The sequence below is a fragment of the Bos indicus genome, chromosome 29 (genome assembly GCF_029378745.1).
Source record: "Bos indicus isolate NIAB-ARS_2022 breed Sahiwal x Tharparkar chromosome 29, NIAB-ARS_B.indTharparkar_mat_pri_1.0, whole genome shotgun sequence".
Taxonomy (NCBI): domain Eukaryota; kingdom Metazoa; phylum Chordata; class Mammalia; order Artiodactyla; family Bovidae; genus Bos; species Bos indicus.
The window spans coordinates 49441613-49462166 of record NC_091788.1 but is presented as its reverse complement, the minus strand read 5'-3'; the positions used below and the strand labels follow the sequence as shown (position 1 = coordinate 49462166).

Below are 20554 nucleotides of genomic sequence, written 5' to 3'. Positions count from 1 at the left end.
GCATTCCCCTAAAAACTACTAATTTTGATTGAATTGGGCATCTCCCCATGAGCTTATTAGTAATCCATTTTTCAAATTGGGTTGAAGAGTTCTTTATACATTCTGGAAAAAAGTCCTTGACCAGAGAAGTGACATGTAAACATTTTTTTCAAGTCTATGACTTGTCTTTACATCCTCTTAGCAGTGTCTCTTACAAAGCAAATGCTTTTAATTTTGATAAAGTCCAGTTTTTCTTTTTTTTTCCTGCTCACAGACTGAGTTTTTTGTATCATACTTCAACACTCATTGCCAAATCCAAGGTCCACAGGTTTTCTCCTATCCTTCCTTGAAGAAATTTTAGTTTGTTTTGCTTTAGTTTTTTCAGTAAGACTGAATACAGTACTTTTCACATTTTCATTTTCTGACTATTGATGACCTCCTACAATGTGAGGCATAAGTGCTAAATGTATTAAAATCTACACACACACTTACACATTTAGGAGATAGTTATACTACTTTGACAAAGAAAAGGGAAATCTTTCTTTTTCAAAAGCAAAACATAGGTTGTTGTTGTTGCTCAGTTGCTAAGTCGTTTCCAACTCTTTACGACCCCATGGACTAGAGCATGCCAGGCTTCCTTGTCCTTCACTATCTCCTGGAGTTTGCTTAAACTCAGATCCATTGAGTAGGTGATGCCATCCAATCATCTCATCCCCTATCATCCCCTTTTTTTCCTGCTCTCAATCTTTCCCAGCATTGGAGTCTTTCCCAGTGAGTTGGCTCTTTGCATCAGGTGGCCAAAGTATTGGAGCTTCTGCTTCAGCATCAGTCCTTCCAATGAATATTCAGGGTTGATTTCCTTTAGGATTGACTGGTTTAATCTCCTTGCTTTCCAGGGGACTCTCGAGTCTTCTCCAGCACCACAGTTCGAAAGCATCAATTCTTCAGCTCTTGTCCTTCTTTATGGTCCAAGTCTCACATCTGTACATGACTCCTGGAAAAACCACAGCTTTGACTATACAGATCTTTGTCAGCAAAGTGATGTCTCTGCTTTTTAATGTGTTATAGGTATAGCTCCAAAATCATAAAAAAATTTCCTACGACAAAGCCATAATTAGGGTTAAAACACTGAAGGTAGACTGGGGAAAGTATCTGTACCCCAGATGACAAAGGGTTAGTTATCTCTATCTAACATATTAAAATTTTCCTACAAACTGACAAACAAAAATGAGTAAAGGATACGAACAGATAATTCCACAAGAGGAAAACCAAATAGCCTCAGAGCCACAACAGGCATTCAACGTAGAAGGAAAACCAGCATGCCAGTCTTCGTCTGTATTTGGCGGGCCCCGAAAAGACTGCCAAAGGCTGGTGCCCGCATGGATGTGGGGAAGCTGCCATGTTCGCACACTACTGGTAGAGCCCAATACAACTTCTGGGGAAAACAATTCAGCAACATCTATTAAAATTACCAAGGAAACACCCTCTCACCTGCCTTAATGTGTCAGGTTTCCATAGAGACGGATGGTGCATCATTGTCTTAAAGTAGAGGCTTAAAGCTCATGGAACCAGATGTCCATCAAACATGGACTGGCTGAGTTAACTGTGGCAGATCTAAGCTACAGACTGTCGTGCAACTACTAAAGTAAGGCTTAGGTCCATGTCTACGTACCTGTAGAAAAATGAGATGGGCATGCTGCAGAGTGACAGGAACGTCATGTGTGTGTAAATGCAAGTCCCACCAGGTGCCAGCGGCTCTGATGCACAGAGAGGGATGAGCTCGGAATTTAGTTGGTGGTTAACACTAACGACCTCAGCGGGGAGGAAGGACTTTGTGAATCTTTGACTTGCCTCACTTTTTACAAGTACTTATTTTACAATACAAACTTTAAATGAAAAAAAAAAAAAAAAACTCAAGGGTCCAGATTGCAAATCCGGGGACTGACAGGTACTCTTAGTCAGCCCTGAGGGCCAGCGCCAGCCCACTGCAGGTGGGCCCGGGAATCTGGATGCTAACACGGGCTGTTGAGTGCTTCCTCAGGGTGCAGGCAGTGGGTGCAAGGGGCCAGGAGCTCTGTGGCTTCCCCACACCCGGCCTCCGACTCTTCATGAGCAGGAGTCCTACCGCCCTGGGTCTGTCCACATGACCATGGACAGTGTTGGGAATCAGCGTCTTACCAGATCTGTGCTTGTCAGCTATTCTCGACCCTAACGTCTGGTGTGAACCTGAGGAGAGGCCCAGACCCCTGAGCTCAGCCCGGCCACAGTCCTCACTCTGAGGAGATGTCATGCGTGATAAGTCACTCAGTCATGTCCGACTCTTTGTGACCCCATGGACTGTAGCCCATCAGGCTCCTCTGTCCATAGACTTCTCCAGGCAAGAATACTGGAGTGGGCTGCCATTACCCCCTCCAGGGGATCTTCTGGATCTAGGGATCAAACCTGCATCTCTTGCATCTCCTGCACTGACATGCAAGTTCTCTACCAGTAGCACCACCTGGGAAGCCTTCCCACTGGCTCTCAGTTGCACCTTGACCACTGAGGGCTCACGCCTGTGGGAGCCATCGTGAACCCAGCCAATCCTTGTGCTGAGACTTCTTACATCACCTCCACTCCTCCCCAGTGCTGTGAGTGGGTCTCTTACCTGCTTGTGGGAGGGCTCCAGGGGTTTGAGGAAGGCAGGTCTGAATTGGCATCTAAGCTCTGAGCAGCCCTGGGCCCCTCTGCCATCATGCCTAACACGCTGCCCCGCATCTTTCCCAACAGTGAAAAAGAGTCCCACGCTGCTGGAAGTGAGCACGGCCCATTTCATGAGAACCAACAGCTTTGCTGAGGACCTGGACCTGGATGGGGAGGCGCTGCTGACTCCCATCACCCATGTGTCACAGTGAGTGCTTGCTCACCCAGGGGTGATGAGCGGAAAGGACGTGGGGCTCAAAGGGGCAGCCTCGGTGCTGGACCAGGGCTCAGGTCTGTTAGCCCAGTGCCCACCACTCACTGCCTGCCCCTCAGCAACCGAGGGCCACTGGCCCCCAGGGGCTAGACCCCACGCTGGGGCACCCAGCAGGGACATAGCAAGGGCATTTCCCACCAAGTTTGGGAACACGATCCTCTTGTTGTGACTTATGGAAAACCGGACTGATTATTTTCCGCTTGCTTCCGTGCTCTGAGCGTCTGGGAAGATTGTTTTTCTCTCTGAGCCCCCTCCCCTGCCCCCCAAAAGAGAGACGACTTTGTTTTCCGCATTTCCCCGTGGAACCCTGGCCAAGCCACGGGGCAGATGCTGCGGCTGTCCTCAGGGGCTCCTTCAGGTGGAGGAAATGGCTGATTCTCCACGCCTTCCAGTTGGCCTGCCCCCGAGGCACAGCTGGCCTGGGACTGTGCCCGTCCTCCCCCGCCGTCACGGTATCCCCAGGCCAATTCCCGGGGCTCAGCTGTGGTGTGATTCCCCTGCGACGTGACTCCGTGCTCCCAGCTAGGGCACCCCACGCACAGTGACAGCCTGTGCTGGGGCAGTGGGACACTCGGGCCGTCCCGGCTGCTGCCCCACTGAGGATTCTCCTGGAGACGTCCGTCTGTGTCAGGATGTCCGCACGGTGCTCACCGTCCTTCCAAGAGTCACTTGCTGGCCTTCTTTCCTTCTCTCCTTGGAGTCAGTGAAGTGTGTTCTGGTTCTCCGGACTCGGGGTCTCCAGGTCGCTCTAATCGTGTGCATCTCTCTCAAGGTGAGGCCCCAGGCTGGCTGCCTTTGCTGCTGCCAGGTGTGGCCTTTGCCTTGCAGATGACTAAGGAAGTCAGGACCCCAACCGCAGGGCCTCCTGGCTGCTCTGTAACCCGAGGACTGGCCGGGCCAGGGAGCCAGAGCGAGAGGGGGACAGGACTGTCTCGAGGTGGTACCATGATCTGACAGGGCCCCCCAGGCTCACAAGGAGCTTGACAGCACCTGTGGATGGCAGGGCACACACAGAAAGCATGCTCAGGTGCAGTGAGAGCCACACAGGGGGCTGGAAAGTAGGGGTTACTCATCCTCGTGGACTCGGCACTGGAGCAAGCTTCCAGGCCACCACTGAAGGAGGGCTCTGAACTCTGGGCCCATCCTGGAGATGACCCAAGAGGCTCACTTGGTAAGTGAGCAAGGGCAGAGGTAGGACTCGTGCTGGGAACCAGGAGCTCTGGGCAGATGCAGGTCGCTGGCATTCCAAGGCAGGGTGTCAGCTTACCCCCTGGCTGAAGCCTGTTGCGAATCTGGGGCACAGTTCAGTCACTCAGTCATGTCCGACTCTTTGCAACCCCGTGAATCGCAGTACACCGGGCCTCCCTGTCCATTACCAACTCCCGGAGTTCACTCAGACTCACATCTATCGAGTCAGTGATGCCATCCAGCCATCTCATCTTCTGTCGTCCCCTTCTCCTCCTGCCCCCAATCCCTTCCAGCATCAGAGTCTTTTCCAATGAGTCAACTCTTCGCATGAGGTGGCCAAAGTACTGGAGTTTCAGCTTTAGCATCATTCCTTCCAAAGAAATCCCAGGGCTGATCTCCTTCAGAATGGACTGGTTGGATCTCCTTGCAGTCCAAGGGACTCTTAAGAGTCTTCTCCAACACCACAGTTCAGAAGCATCAATTCTTCCGTGCTCAGCTTTCTTCCCAGTCCAACTCTCACATCCATACATGACCACTGGAAAAACCATAGCCTTGACTAGACAGACCTTTGTTGGCAAAGTAATGTCTCTGCTTTTGAATATGCTATCTAGGTTGGTCATAACTTTTGGTCATGGTTATGGTCATAACTGGTACACGCCTTTTAATTTCATGGCTGCAGTCACCATCTGCAGTGATTTTGGAGCCCAAAAAAATAAAGTCTGACACTGTTTCTACTGTTTCCCCATCTATTGCCCATGAAGTGATGGGACCAGATGCCATGATCTTAAGTTTTCTGAATGTTGAGTTTTAAGCCAACTTTTTCACTCTCCTCTTTCACTTTCATCAACAGGCTTTTTAGTTTCTCTTTACTTTCTGCCATAAGGGTGGTGTCATCTGCATATCTGAGGTTATTGATATTTCTCCTGGCAATCTTGATTCCAGCTTGTGCTTCTTCCAGCCCAGCATTTCTCATGATGTACTCTGCATATAAGTTAAATAAGCAGGGTGACAATATACAGCCTTGACGTACTCCTTTTCCTATTTGGAACCAGTCTGTTGTTCCATGTCCAGTTCTAACTGTTGCTCTGGGGCACAGGAGACCCCAAAGTGTTGTGTGAAAGTCGGGGTTTTGTGGCTGGTGTTTGTAGCACAGGTGGCAGGGCCTGCTTAGAGCAGGGACAGCCAAGAGCCTGCTGGGACCCGGGACCTTCACTGTACTGCTCAGCGACCCCTCCTTGTCCTCCTGGCGCTCTCTTCCTATCAGAGCTCGCTTTCCCTCCCCTCCTACCTGTGGCCCAGCCCCACAAGGCACATACAAGGCGTCACACCCCGGGTGGACGGGGTGGTCACCCATCATCCGTCCAGCTGGGCAATCTTCACCAGCTCCCAGGGCCCTGTGAGGCCGCTGCAGGGAGGCCCAGGGTGAGGGTGGTGAAAGACTGGGAGCTGAGGTGACCTAAATCCGAGCTCACAGCTGCCTTGCCTGGTCGCCGCTTTTGAAGAGAGGTCCATGTGTGTTGGTATCTGCAGGGACAAGGTTTCCGGGGAGGCGAGAGGTGGTCCACCTGCCCAGGGAGCCCCAGGAAGCAACTCAAGCTGGTTGAGCTGCGCAGTCAGAGGAACCTGGCCATTCCTTGTCTTCTTTCCTCCAGGACAGAGGCCGTCTGACCTGACAGCCCCAAGCTCTCTGCCTGCAGGGGGCCTGGGGCATAATCAACCAGAGAGCCTGCGGTGGTCCTAGGGTCATCACTCCCTGGGTGCAGTCCGTTGGTTATAGGAGAAGGGGCTCCCTCCAGTGCTAGCTGGACCTAGGCCATCCTTCCCCAGGAGGGTCCTCACCCTGGAACCTGTGAAGGCCTTTCCTAGTACAGACCCTGCAGAGGAGCCAGGGGAAGGCAGGTGCTGGACTGAGGGGTCTGCAGTGAAGGCTGGGCTGAAAAGACAGAGTGCAGCAGAAAGGCCTCCTCCAGGCCCTGTGATCTGGTCAAGGTTGAGACAGCAGGGGCTCTGCATGTCCCTGTCCGCAAAGGTCAGGGTCCTGCCTGCAGGAGCCCAGGGAAGGTGGGGTACAGGCACAGTGCAGGAGCCGGCAGTAGAACTTCAGATCCTAGGTACCCCTAGGGCTGGGCTGGGATCCTGGGGCTAAGGGCTGGGCCAAGGCACCACCCCCACCATGGCAGGGGAAGGAGGCAGCAGTGATGGGCACCACACTTACTCTGGGCTGTGGCAGCCCGCAGGGCAGTGGGGGGAAGATGGCCAGGCCTCAGTGTCCACGCCGGGCCGCATTCCTCTGCATCCCGCATAGCCTGCCTGCTGATTGATGCCCCTAATTAAACTCAGCTCCAGCAGCTTGGGGACCCATCTCAGCTCCTGCAGGCAGCTCAGACCCATGGACTCCATGCAGGGGAGAGAGATGCACACCCTGGACTGTGTGCAAAGGACTGGGGATGTGCACAGGGGTCTCACAGGGGCCAGAGTGGGTGGGAGGCAGTTACTGAAAAACAGATCCATTTTTCTTCAGCATTTGACTGAATGTTAAATGTATTACCATGTTGGGACAGTTCCAGAATTCAAATTAAAAGCATAAATAAAGACACATTTTGTTTCCATCTCAAGCTCTCCCCGCCCGTGGGGCCCCAGGGAGGTGAGGTCACTGCAGCATTGATTACGGGATGGTCCCTGGGGCTGGGCGAAGCTCCTCTTTCCGGGGCCTGTTGGCCATTGGTGGAGTGAGGGGTCAGGGGAGTGGGGGTCAGTGAGCCAGCCTGGTGCAACCTAGGGAGTCGTCAGCGAGCTGGGGTCAGGGTCCAGCGGGCTGGGGAGAGAGAGTGGCTCTGGCCACGTAAGCTCCACGGGCAGGCCCCCAGGCCCACTCACAGCTCTGGATAGCCAGGCCACAGGCTCACCCACATCTCTCAGGCAGATGCAAGGGAGCTTGTCTGCCCTTGGGCCCCCACCCTGAGCCTTGCCACGAGGCTGCCATGGAAGAAGTGTGAGGCAGGAGACAAGGCATCTAGGGCATGGGGCAGGGGGCAGGGAAACCCTGCTAGGGGCTCTTGCCCACTGTGGGGAGGGCCACCCTGTGTCCATCCCTGTGCCTTGCACATGGTGTCCCACCTGGAACATCCCTGTCACTCATCAGCAGCCATCAGATTCCCACTCATTTCTCCAGCGTCCTCACAGCCCTCCTCCCTTCAAGGAGGCCCAGGACGCCCCCAGGCCAGGCTGCCACATCCTCCTCCAGCCCCTGAGGCCCTCTGTATAGGCTCCCTGAACCCTTGTTCGGGGCCTGGGTCTCTTTCGGGGTACCTGTCTACCAGGACCCTCATGTTTGGCTCCCCCAGGCCTCTCCTTGTCTGGCACCCCTCAAGCCCCAGGCTGTTAGAGCTCCAGGACTATGGCTCCCGCCTCAAAGCAGACAGGGTCCCCCAGCCAGGGCCCAGCCAGCGCCTCCCAAGGAAGAGATGAAGCAGGGGCTGTGGGCGCCTCAGTGCTGCTAGATGCAGGGCCAGGGTAGCTGGGTCAGGACCGGCCTTGGGTCGGCATCTGTGGCTCTGGGCTCCAAGGCTGTGTGTTGGGAAGTCCTCCCCACAGCTGCCGAGTCAGCCAGGACTGGCCTGGCATTCACATCCACCCCAGTGGTTGCACGTGAATACCCACGGCAGGTGGTTCCAGAGCCAGACCCTCTGTGCGCACACCAGTCTCTGGTCTTCCGGAAGGGCCCCTCCTCGCTTCTGTCATGGCCTCCCAGGTAGGCAGGACCCAGCTCTCTTTAACCAGCCACCCCTCTGTCCTGCTCTGCAGGGGGAGAGTCTGGTTAGCACCCTGTACACCAAGACAGGCATGGGGAAGACCAAGAACCTTCTAGGGAAGAAAGGCAGAGGGAAGGCGGGGCCAAGGCTGGGGCCCCACAGAACACCCGCCAGGTGACCGTGAGTGCAGACACACGCGCACACGCCCGGCGAGCATGGACTCGCAGGCCTCCTTCGGCATGACAGCCTTGAGATCCTTGAGCAAAACCAGCCCTGCGTGCGTTAATTAGAATTTCCATGTCTTCAACTTTCTCCTGGACCCTGCAGAATCTCACGCCAAAACGTTCAAGTTTCTCTTTTCCAGCGAGGCCGCTGTGGCCTGGCTTTCATCCACATCACTGCTAACGTCTCCTGAAATCTGCGTTTGTCAGCGAGGCCAGGGCCAGCCCCATGCCTTCTGGAAACAAGGGCAAATGTCACAAGGCTTGGTCCCGCACTCCGTTCCCTGGACCAGGGTACTAGCTCTCTTGGCGGTACCAGGTTTGCCTGGGACATTTCAGAGACACCCAGGGCCCACTGCAGCCCACACCCATGGACCCCGGGGGCGCCAGGCACGGCGCCTGTGAATGCCCAAGCCCCTTGCTCTGTTTCTCACCCTGCAAACCGTGGTGGGAAAGGACTGCGAGGCCTTGCTGGGGCCAGCAGCCAGGGGGATAAAGGAGGGGGCTTGCCAGGAACAGATGAGGCTAGTTTGTCTTTCCAGACCAGTGTCCTCTTGTTGGAGCTCCAGACCACCTCTGTCTGCACGAGGTGCCAAGGAAGCCCCGTGGGAGCCCGCCCGGGAGGGCTGTGCAAAGCTGCATGAGTCACAGGCTCCCCGTCAGAGCCTCACAGCCCCGGCCAGGCGCAAAGCTGTCTCCGAAATGCACGGGGGGATTAAATGTTCTCCTAATTAAATTACAAGCGAGGCGGAGTGGCTCAGTGGGAACAACGAGGGACTGGAGATCGGATGCCCTTCATCTGGCGCCCAGCCAGTCCTGGCCCAGCTGTGGGCCGGCTCCAAGCCCCCCAACCTCTGGGAGCCTCACTTCCTTTGTGAGCACGAGAGGAGGATGCAGCCCATCGGCTGGGGCTGGCTACCCTGGGGAGTGGGGCCATGGTCTGGGAGGAAGGCCCAGAGGCAAGCAAGGGGACTTCTTACTGCCTTAGGCGCCATCGATAACCCCAGGCCTCGGCACGTTCAGGGCCCGCTCGGCTATCTCTGCGACACAGGTCCGCAGCAAGGGCGGCATGGACCATGGGCAGTGTTAAGGAGGATGTTAAGGAAGAGAAGGCCCACACCCTAGGGGCGGCGGGAGGAGAGGACTTCACAAATGGCACTGGTGTTGATGGAGAGACATTTTTGACTGTCAGGGAGTCCCACACAGCTCCCTCCTATGCTTTGCTTGAACCTGGAAGGGGAGACTGAGTCCCAGGGCAGCCTGACCAGGAAGCCTGAGGTGGGGATCCCTTGAGCCAGGGGTAGAAGGAGTTTAGGGCAGATCCAGCCCCTCTGTAGGCCTGCACTGTCCATCTCTCAAGTTAAAAGGCTTGTCCTTATATAGAGGACATTGTTTTCAACTTTTTAGTTGAAGTATGAAGCACACAGGTCTCAGGGTACTGCCTCGTGCATTTTCACCCCCTGGGACTTGTGACACCAGCCCCCAAGTGAGGCAACAGAACCTAGCAGAAGCCCCTAGGTTCCCCCTTTCTGTCACCAACACCCAAGAGTAAGCAAGTCCCAGCTCCCAGCAACAGGACCAGCTCTGCCTGTTCTTGAACTTTTCAGCAATAGACTCCTACAGTGCACACACATATGTCCGACTCCCTGTGAGCTGCACAGTCTGGCTGAAGAGAGCGGGGCCTCCCTCTCCCCTGGCTGGCTGGCACCCCGCTGTGTGAAGGGCCTACCCCTCCTTTATCCCTTCTCCTCTGACGGCCACTTGGACTGTTTCCAGTACAGCGCTGTTATCATCATTGCTGAGAATATTCTGTCTAGGCTCTTTGGGGAACGCGTGGGCTGCCTTCTGGTGAGTATGTTGCCAGGTCATCAGATGAGCTTGTTGACTTTGAGTACACACGGCCTCACAGCTGCCCAAAGTGGGCATACGTGTCCACTGCCACCAGTGGCGGCAGGGCGTTCTGGCTGCTCCATATCCTAACACTTCTCACACAATGGCGGGTGTCTAATGGCATCAAACTGTGATTTTTAACTTGCAGTAATAGCTATGGGCTTCCCTGGTGACTCAGGAGTAAACAGTCTGCCTGTCAATGCACGTTCGATCCCTGGGACGGGAAGATCCGGTGGGGGAGGAAATGGCAACCCACTCCAGTATTCTTGCCTGGAGAATCCCATGGACATAGGAGCCTGGCAGGCTATGGTCAGTCCACAGGGTCACAAACAGCAGGGCAGAACTTAGTGACTAACAACGACAAAGTCAGTGGCTAACGCAGCTGAGCCCTTTTCACGTTGTTATTATTTAGTTGATTACTGTCCTTTGTAAAATGCCCATGTTGGCGGCCCATTTCCTTTTGGGTTGCCTTTTCTTCTGATTTGTGGGCGTTCTTCATCCTGGATATGAGTCGCTGGTCTGATACATGTATGCTCATTCCAAAGAAGCAACACCACTCCCTCTGCGGGTTGCCCTTTTCCTCTCTTGAGGGTGTCTTTTGATGAACACAAGGTCTTAATTTTAACGTCATCCAGTTAATCAAACATTTCCTTTCTGGTGAGTGCTATTTGTATCCTCTTTAAGAAACTTTGACTACTCCAAGGTCATAAAGATAATTGTTTTTTTCCTAAAGTTTTATTAGTTCACCTTTCACATGTAGATCTGCAATCTGCCTGGAATCAATTTTTGCATCCAATGTGAGGCTGAGGTCAAGGCAGTTTTCCCCCATTTGGATATCCAGTTTGACTCAGCACCCTTTATTGAAAAGACCGCCCTTCTCCACTGCCCTACCAGATAAGCACCATTATAAAGCAGTTCCCGGTCTACACGTGGTTGTTTGTGGATCCTATGCACTTCGTCGGTCAGATTTTTATAGTTTTTCTTGCCAGGGCTGTTTCATTGTCAGTACAGTTTGATCCCAGCTCTGGATAGCTGGTCATGCAAGCTCCAGCCAGTTCTCCTGCCCTGCGTGGCTGTCTCTGTGTGGCACCTCTATTCATCCACGTGCCAGTCTCCACAGGAAACTTCTAATAGGTAGGCCGGCTCCCTACCTAGATAGGGAGGACAAACAGCTTTACTACCCTGAGTCTTCACAACTGTGTTCTTGACGTGTCCCTCATTTGTTAAGGTCCTCTTTCATTTCTTCTACCGTGTCCTGTAGTTTTCAGGGCAGTGGCCAAGCATACCTTTGTTAGCTGGTGTTTGTTATGGGTTTACCAAGGCTGGGAACGTTGCCCACCAGGGAACTCTGACCACCCTGGGCCATTTCCTCCTGCGTGTGGGATGCTAGGGCAGTCAGCTCACTTCTCTGAGCCTCAGTGTCCTCTTGTAGACATGAGGGACGCACGTCATGGTGCTGGTGTTAGCCTTCGAAGAGATGGGGTCAGGCATCTAGCTGTGTGCCTGCTTCGGGAAAGTGTGTGATAGATGTCAGACCGTGTGAAACGTCGCCTTGTGATGAGAGGTCCCATGGGGATGCCCCTTACTTGGCCTGAAAGCTTCTGAAACGGCCGGGTCCCAAGTCTCCACAGGGCACAGAGGAGGTCGGTGTGTCACCATCACACGCCATCCCTGTTTCATGAGATGCACCTTGCTGCTGCTGTCCTGTCGCTCAGTCGTGTCCAGCTCTTTGCAACCCCATAGACCGCAGCACACCAGGCTTCCCTGTCTTTCATCATTTCCCGGAGTTTGATCAAACTCATGTCCATCGAGTCGGTGATCCCATCCCACCATCTCGTCCTCTGTCGTCCCCTTCTCCTCCTGCCTTCAATCTCTCCCAGCATCAGATGCAACTAGAAAGCCAGAATCCACTGTCTCTCATCCCAGGGCACGGGGCTCATGAGCTGTGCTGTCAGTGGAGGGAGAAACCCGACACCTGCTCTTCTCACTCCACTCTTGGAGGGGATGCAGAGGACCATACCCCAGAGCAGCCACAAGTGCCCCAGCGTGCCTCTGCCCTCTGTTCTCATCACAGCTGGGCTCACCTGCTGAGGATGACATCCATCTTCAAGCAGAGCAAGGACCAGGGCAGGCACAAGGTCTGCCTTCGCCCAGGACCGCATTTGGCAGGGAAGGGAGATGCCACGGTAGTGCTCAGGTTCTGAGCGGCTCAAAGGCAGCGTGGCCCCAATGTGGAGGTGGTGTTCACAGCCCACATGGCTTTCAGGTGCTTAGCAGAGGGTGAGCCCCTGTCATCCATGTCTCGTGTCAGGGGTGGGAGGGGACACTGCAGCTGGCTGAGACCAAAGCTTGAGTCCTCGGTGGGGCCCTCAGAGGATGCCTGGTGAGTCAGTCCCCTGACTCATGGAAAGATGGATCTTGCCACCTTGAACCTGGGAGGGTGAGGGGCACCCAGGCCTGCAGACCACTCTGGGGCAGCGCTGACCTGGCCTTCCAGAGTGTCAGGGCTTCTCAGGCTGCTCCAGCGCCCCTCCATCTAGCATTCATTCTTTAAGATTTACAGGCCCTCTTGGGACAATGCAGGTGTCCTCGGCAATGACTGGCTAGCAGAGAGAGGTCTGGCCTGCCTCTGGGAGTGCCAGGTGGAGGGAAGAGGAAGAAAAGATGGAGGCAGAGGGAGACAGGAGTCCAGGGCCAACCTGAGTCTGGCAGCCACGGCATCCCGCCCTCCCCACAGATCCAGTCATGACCCCACGATGGCTGTGATCTTCCCAGGAAGTGCTCTCTTCACGAGGGCAGTGGCCCCAGAGGCTCACAGTGAAGACAGCTCGGGAAGGATCGTGGTGCAGAGCAGGGATACCCTCGGCGTTCACAGGCAAGGTCTTCCACTACAGTCAGCACAAGAACAGCTTAGTAGGGGTTTACATCAAGCTCTGAGAAGGGAATTTGGCGGGGGGGCGGGGGGGGGGCAGTTCAAAGAATTTTCAAAGGTAATGTTGACTCTACCTGATTTGTCTTCCAAGACCTTGGAACTGGGCCATCACACAAGATCAGACTACACTGCACTCAGAATACCACTCATGCCATAGCTGTGCCCCCTGGGAAACTGGGGCACACAGCAGAGTGGCCTCACAAAGCAGGAGAAGACATCTGGGGACTGGAGGGGGTATGTAAGGTTGTTCAGGGCACCGGCTACACACACAGTACTTTCGGTGTTCTTCCCCATAGCCTCACCTGTGGTTATGGGCAAGACTGATGCCCTCAGAGAGCCAGCCCCTGAAGAGGTGGCGGGCAGCACTGGGCAGCCAGCTACTGGTCCTCGGCTTTACCCAGCTGACCTCTGTATCTGCGTATAAAGTTCAGGGCAAGGGCACACTGGGACCTCTGGCTTCATCCCTTGAGCACACCCTGGGTGTGTCCTCTGGCCCAGCTCGGTCTGCATGGGGGCCCAGTGTCTCCACTCCTGGGTTGGGATGGGGCAGCTGTCCTCAGGCCCAGGGGACCTTTCTTTCCCTACTTAATCTCTTCTCTTGGGCCTTTCACAGGTGGGCTTGTTTTCCAATGTTTTCTTTAGGTTCATGTCCAGATTTGTGAAGTTAAATTGAATCTCTTCCCATTTGAAACACCTGAATGCTTTTTTTTCCTGCTCTTCTCTTTGAACTGCCACATGAAACCCCCAGCTGGGTGTGTGGGCTCCAGGTGGAAGCTCGTAGGGGCCTGGCTGCAAGGCCAGGGTCAAAAGCTGGGGCTGCCTCAGGTGGAGCAATGCTCAGAAAGACTGGCTCCCAGCCTCAATGAACTTGGGGCAGTGTGTGTGCAAGCGTCAGGGGCAGGACTGTCCCCAGGGGCTCCAAGGGCCTCACCTGAGATGCTCTCCCAGTGACCCCTCGCTCTGTGGCAGTGCCTGAAGGCTTGGTGCTAATGGGCCCCCCTCCATCACTGGCCTGTCTCATGCACTGGGAAATGGACTTGGTCAGACCACACGGTCTGGGTCTAAGGTGGGAAAATATGCCTGCAGATGTCAGGAGATGGAGTGTGGGAAACGGGAGCCCCAAGACCAAAGACAGAGGACCTTGCTCAGCTGCTGGCAGAGCCAGGTAGGCACTCAGCTCCGAACTCTGAACCCTATGCTCTTTTGCAGTCCCAAAGCAGCCTGTCTCCTCGAGTGGGCCCTGCCTCCATCCCACACCAGTCCCGGCCAACTTCCTTCATCACCTGGGCCAAGTGACCTCAGTCCTAGGGGGTTGGTTGGGGTACTCTCCTGAGACCCATGCCTCAGTCACTCAAGGCCTTCAGCCTGGCCATGCCCTGCCCATTAGCTCTCTGCTTCCCCCACACCCAGGGACAGGAAAGCATCCCCCAGTTAACTCTGCTGCAGGCCAGGCCTAGAAGGAGAGATTGGTGGAGCCGAGTCAGCACAAGAGAAACACTGAAACTCGGGGTCAGAAAGTACAGTCAACTTAGTCTCTGGGCCACCTCAGGACCTCATACTTATCCAGGAGACCCACATGGGTAAGGCCAAGACAAGGATGCTGCCTTTCCCAAACCAGGCAGGAGGGTCAGACAGCTGTGAGAAAGGTCAGAAGCCCAACTTGAGACTCCAGGTGCAGGGGGAAAAACTGTGGCCTTCTCCCCAGGTAGCAACGCAGGCCACCCCTTATGAAAACAGTCCTGTGAGCACATGAAGGGCACGGTCTGAGGAGACTGGAGCTTGACCTTTGTTTAGCAATGGACACTCTGCGGGGGCACCAGGCCTCCCTCTGCACTGAGCCCCTAAAATGCCATAAATGCTGCTGCTCATCACAGTCCTCATTGACTCTGATCATCTGTGGAAATATCACTCTCTCCGTCTGATGCCACCTGGCCACACAGGTGCAAGTCCCAGTGACTCGGGAAGCTGAGTGTAACCAGCCAGCCCACCATGTGAGGCTGATCACGGACTTGTCTCATTTACTGGGGTTGGTGTTGGGCTCTGCCTGTCAATGTTTAACTCCTGAGGAGGCCGACCTTGGGGCTGGAGAGGCTCAGACTGCAGAGAGGAGAGCGGCTCCTTTCTGCTGTGTGTGTGCAGGGACCCTGGGGTGGGGAGGGGCAGTGTCAGCTCACAGCAAGCAGAGCACAAGCTGGAGGGAAGAGGGCCTTCGGCGTGAGCTCCACCCCACGGTGTGCCGGGAAAGGGCGGGGCGTGCAGTACCCCCACCACCGCCCCCACCCCATAGGTGACAGTGGGCCCCAGCAGGATGCGCAGCTCTGAGGACCCCTCTGTGGTTTGCGGCGGCTTCAGACCTGGGGTGCGTGGGTGCCTCATTTGCAATTGCTGGTTGCCCCACAAGGGCCTGGCCTAGGTCTCCCCGCTGGTGGGGAGGAAGGTGTGGGAGCTGGTTTGCCGGGGCCACCCAGTGTGGGCTCAGGAAGGGAAGGAATGTGACCGAGGCCGGGTGTGGCTGAGGAGAGTGCAGCCAGTTGTGGGTTTTTCCTGGGGCCGAGATGGACGTGAGCAGAGATGGAGGCCCCTCTCTCTGCCCCCACCACACACACTAGGACCTTTCTTCAGCGTGCGGCTGTGGAGCTGCAGGCCAAGGACACCCTCTGGAAATCTGAATTCCATTCGCTCTTGGCAAAGAACAGCTTCCTGCTTGGGGAAGGTGTGCGCGTGTGTGCGCGCGTGTGCACACAGGGCCGTGGGGGCTGGCAGAGGGAGAGGCACGTGGGTGGAGCGATGTTTGATGAGACGTGTAAGGTGACCCCAGTATTTCCCGGCACTGGATGGCACTTGCTCCTCCATCCGGAGGAGCTAAGACAAACACCTGGGGCGGCTGAATCAGAAACGTGCAGGCTGCGCTGCCTTTGAAATAGGCTCTGGCTTAAAACAGTCACGGCAAAACATGCCTTTGAATCTGAAAGCCAGGACTTTTGCAAAATAATTCAAAAAGTTTGTTGAACCTTAAACCTTTCCTGATGATTCCTTCCTTCTGAAGTTAACTCGTTAAAGTTGCTCCAATCCCAGCCTGGTGCCAGACCAGCTTCCTGGAAACGCTCGCCAACTGCTGGCCTTTGGAAAGACTTGTCACCCTAATAGCTGTTTAAAAAAAAAAAAAAAAAAGCTCCCTGGGCACCTTGGCTGCAGGGTCTGAAAAGTCCTTTGTGTTCGCTCCAGCTGCAGAGCCATTCCAGGCCCCGCTCCTGGGGCTGACTGGAGCTGTCTCTCTTCGTTTCCTCTTACAGTGGCGGGTGCTGGGCTGGCTTCTTCCCGCCCAGCTTCTCTGCCAACGGTGTATCCAGGCCTCCCCACACGGAGGTGGGGGCCAGGACATCCAGGGCAGAGCCCTTGGAGAGGGTGGGTGTGGGCATGTCCCAAGAGGGTCACCAGCCAGAACGTCTCTCTGTTTCTTCTCCCCAGAGGGAGAAATCAGGGCCCCCTCCCAGGTCAACACTGTGTCACTTCCCCGGAAAACCCAGGACCCAGCCAGTTCCCAAGCAGCGTGGCTTCAGAAGTGAAGACAGCATGCCCCCCCCACCCCTCCCAGAGCAGTGTTTCGGCAACATAAAGCCTGAATGTAAAATGAGGTCTAAGCTGTAGTTTAAAAAAGAGTTTAAAATGTGAATATGGGTTGGAAAATATTTAGACTAACACAGATATTAGGCGAATCAACAGAAAAATGTACTAAGCATTGTCACTGTCGCACTAATCAAAATCAAAGATTACCTGAAAATGGAAGAAAAGTTACATAAAAACTTGAGCCTTTAATGAGACACAGCAGTCAGAACATGTACGGCGTTCACTCCTCTAAAAATCACTCCTCGCAAACTTCCATGACGACAAAACCTATGTAGCATTTCATTTCCTAGGAGAGCCTTGTTGGTCTGCAGACGGGTGGAGGGCACCCCTTCCCATCAGAGGGGGGCGGGGGCGCTCCCTGCTCTCACTCGGGCTCTGCCTCTCCCTGTCAAAAACCTCTTTGTGCAGGAGCAGCCCTGCTCCTCGGAGGGACATGAACCAGAGCCCACAGCACCGCGCCACCGCGCTCCACAGCCCACCAGCCCGGCCCTGCAGCGGGGGCTGCTCGGTCACAGCCTGTCAGAACTTCTGCAGGAACTGCAGCACGCCCTTCTTGCCCTATTAAGATGTTGCTCTTAAAAAGTAATAATAACGTAGCTTTACACATGCTAGGGAAAACAGATGCAGTATACAAAGGGAAAATGGCAAAAAATCAGGTTGTCCCCACCCCAACCCTGACTTCCTAAGTTTCCTTCCCTAAAGGTTACTGCTGTCCAAGCTTCCCATTGTATTTTTCAGTGTGTTATCTGGGCAAACGTATTCATAATCTACCTCCTTTTCACTCAAGTGGTAGCATACATTATTTAGCTGCAGTCTGCCTTTCTGACTTCATACAGGCATGCCAGCCTTCTTTTTGAGCTGCCCAGACAAGCTTGGTTCATCACGGGGCAGTGCTCCTGAGGGGCACCTTTATCCTGCAGTGTTGTTTGTGTGCACACAAGAACAGGTGACAGCTGGAGCGCTGCTTTCTCGTGAGTGAGCTTCTAGGATCCTTGAGAGAACGTGGTCTCTGCTCTCGGTCCACTGGACTGGGCTTTCCCCAAATGCGACTGTGCTCCTGGAGCACTAGTCTTTGTGGCATCGGTTCTGTTGCTGGTGAACACGGGGACCCAGCCACCTGAAAAAGGCATGTAGGTGGCGGGGTGGGAGGCCTGTGAGGAGGCTGAAGAACATCATGTTGAGTGTTAACCAGTGAGCCTTCCATCAAAGAATGCACAGATGGGCTGCTCAGTAAAGCCTGATGAAGGCCCTGAGCGTTTTCAAGGGCAACACTGCCTTGACTGCAGCTGGCAGGAGGTGGCCAACAGTTCCTTGCTTGATGGTCTGGGCAGGAAGCAACCCCAGGGCATCTGAAGAGAATGGAGCCCTGGTCAGTGCACTGGGCAGGGGCCCTGTCTCTGTGGACATCATGCTATAAGGAAACCCTTCAGCTTTCAGTAGCGAGCCCTCTCATTTCTCCATAAGCACGCAGCCCCAGTGTGCACTGTTCAGAGAGAAGATGCCTGTGTGTTCTGGAGATGGATCTATATTAAGACATCTAGTGCTTCTCCTGTTTATTAACAGCTGCAGAGCATTCTGTTGTGCCATAATGTATGGAACAAGTCCCCTATTGACAGATGTATAGGGCAGCCAAAGACAGCCATTAACTATTCAAATATTCACTAATGAACTGCCTGATTTTGAAATTAGTCCCTCTGAAATGTCCCTCCCCACTGAACACTGTTGTTTCTCCCTACCCGTCTTATGCCTGTTCTACCTCTGTTGACTGAGTCACCTAGGCTGTCTCTTATCAAATAAGGACAACATAAATTATGAATAAGAACTGTAAACCTTGTCAAGATACGAGATTTCATGAAGTTAAGGGAAATGAAACTGAAGAATCTCTCTTCAGAGATTAGACAATTGGGCAGAGTTAAAGCATTTACCAACTGAAGAGAAAAGCAACGCTGATACCTAGAAAACCATTTCAAAGGGGTGCAAAAGAAATAATAAAAGATTAAGAGTGGCCCCTTGGTGAAGCCATGAAGCCCTACCTTCTATAAAACTGAGCCTCTGTGTGAAAGTGCTCCCAGAGTCCATTATGAAGTGAGAGGTGCCCTGCTGCGATGTCATGCTACATCTTACAACATTCCATCAGAACCTCTCTCAATGCATTTTTTCTAATGAGGAGGTATCTGCAATTATGACAATGTATATATAGGACAATATGATTTTCCAGACTATTATTACTACTCCTCAAGGTAACTTCCCAATCAAATCTATTTTTCATGAAATGTTGGTCTCCGTTATAAGTGCATTCACTTCAAGAGGCCCACTGTCCCCCATTCCCAGCAAGGTTAAGATATTTGTACATGTTTTGATAAGATACTACCAAATAAAGGCTTGTGCCCATTTACACTACAGTGAATATTGTGCAAACATGCCCGTCTTCCCACACCTTCACCAACAACTGCTACTCACTAGTAGTCACAGCTTCCAGCTTCATTACTTTGGTTGATAAGACATGGTGTACTGGAGTTTCCATTTATATTTCTTTTACTATAAATGAGGTGTTTATCTCTTTAAATCGGTAAACATTTGCTTTTTCTTCTCTGTGAACCATCTCTCCATACCTTTTTTAATATCCCTTTTTACTAATTTATAGGATTTCTGTCTTACATGTTGAAAACATTTTATCCCAATTTTCCTTCATCTTTTAGCTTATAGATTTTTCTGCTGGCAGGACTTTTAAACTTGAGGATTTTTTGCTTTTGTTTATTGTTTTGCATTTCTTATATTTTATTAAAAGTTGAATTTCTTTCTGTGAGTCAGAAACCAGATGCATTTTCTTTTCATACGCTGTTCAAGTTTTTGGTCCATTTTCTCCCTATGGGCTTCAGAATTTTTAAATTCTGACATAGTCAACCTTGGCAGTCTTTTGTGATGTGAGATTCTTGTCTTAAATTTTGAAAAAACTTCTGAGATTGTTTTAGTAAGTTCTCCTGTGTTTTCTTTTGTCATCTTGTTTTTCACAGTAAAAAATTTTAATTGATACATGGTTAATTACGGTGTTGTGTTAGTTTCAAGCATACAGCAAAGTGAAAGTGATTCAATCACACACACACACACACACATTTTTTTTCAAATTCTTTTCCTTTATAGGTTAGTTCAGTTCAGTCACTCGGTCGTGTCCGACTCTTTGCGACCCCATGAATCACAGCACGCCAGGCCTCCCTGTCCATCGCCAACTCCCAGAGTTCACTCAAACTCATGTCTGTCGAGTCGGTGATGCCATCCAGCCATCTCATCCTCTGTCGTCCCCTTCTCCTCCTGCCCCCAATCCCTCCCAGCATCAGGGTCTTTTCCAATGAGTCAACTCTTTGCATGAGGTGGCCAAAGTACTGGAGTTTCAGCTTTAGCATCAGGCCTTCCAATGAACAGCCAGGACTGATCTCCTTTAGGATGGACTGGTTGGACCTCCTTGCAGTCCAAGGGACTCTCAAAGAGTCTTCTCCAACACCACAGTTCAAAAGCATCAATTCTTCGGTGCTCAGCTTTCTTCACAGCCCAACTCTCACATCCATACACGACCACTGGAAAAACCATAGCCTTGACTAGACAGATCTTTGTCGGCAAAGTAATGTCTCTGCTTTTCAATATGCTATCTAGGTTGGTCATAACTTTTCTTCCAAGGAGTAAGCGTCTTTTAATTTCATGGCTGCAGTCACCATCTGCAGTGATTTTGGAGCCCCCAAAAATAAAGTCTGACACTGTTTCCACTGTTTCCCCATCCATTTCCCATGAAGTGATGGGACCAGATGCCATGATCTTATAGGTTATTATGAGTATAATTCCCTGTGCTATACAGTAGGTCCTTATTGTTTACTTATTTTATATATAGCAGTGTGCATATGTTAATCTCAAATTCCTAATTGATCTCTTCCCTGCCCCACTATCCTTTTGATAACTGTAAGTTTGCTATCTATGTCTGTAAGTCTATTTCTATTTTGTAAATAAGTTCACTTGTGTCATT

At 52.7% G+C, this 20554-nt stretch overlaps 2 protein-coding genes across 3 annotated transcripts in view; one reads left to right on the top strand and one right to left on the bottom strand.

Annotated features, from left to right (window-relative positions):
• The window catches only part of KCNQ1 (potassium voltage-gated channel subfamily Q member 1), a 381156-nt gene that overhangs the window by 185023 nt on the left and 175579 nt on the right, over positions 1-20554 (top strand). For both annotated transcript variants that reach the window (XM_019954464.2, XM_070782429.1), the window contains exon 11: positions 2746-2866. In XM_019954464.2, the coding sequence (XP_019810023.2) occupies positions 2746-2866 (121 nt within the window). The remainder of the gene's footprint in view (positions 1-2745; positions 2867-20554) is intronic.
• LOC139180554 (uncharacterized) overlaps positions 1-20554 on the bottom strand; it is an 84571-nt gene that overhangs the window by 37133 nt on the left and 26884 nt on the right. Inside the window, exon 2 of the mRNA XM_070782402.1 lies at positions 1-20554. This exon is cut by the window's left edge and continues 37133 nt beyond it; it is cut by the window's right edge and continues 23284 nt beyond it. The gene's annotated coding sequence lies outside the window, so the exon portion shown is untranslated.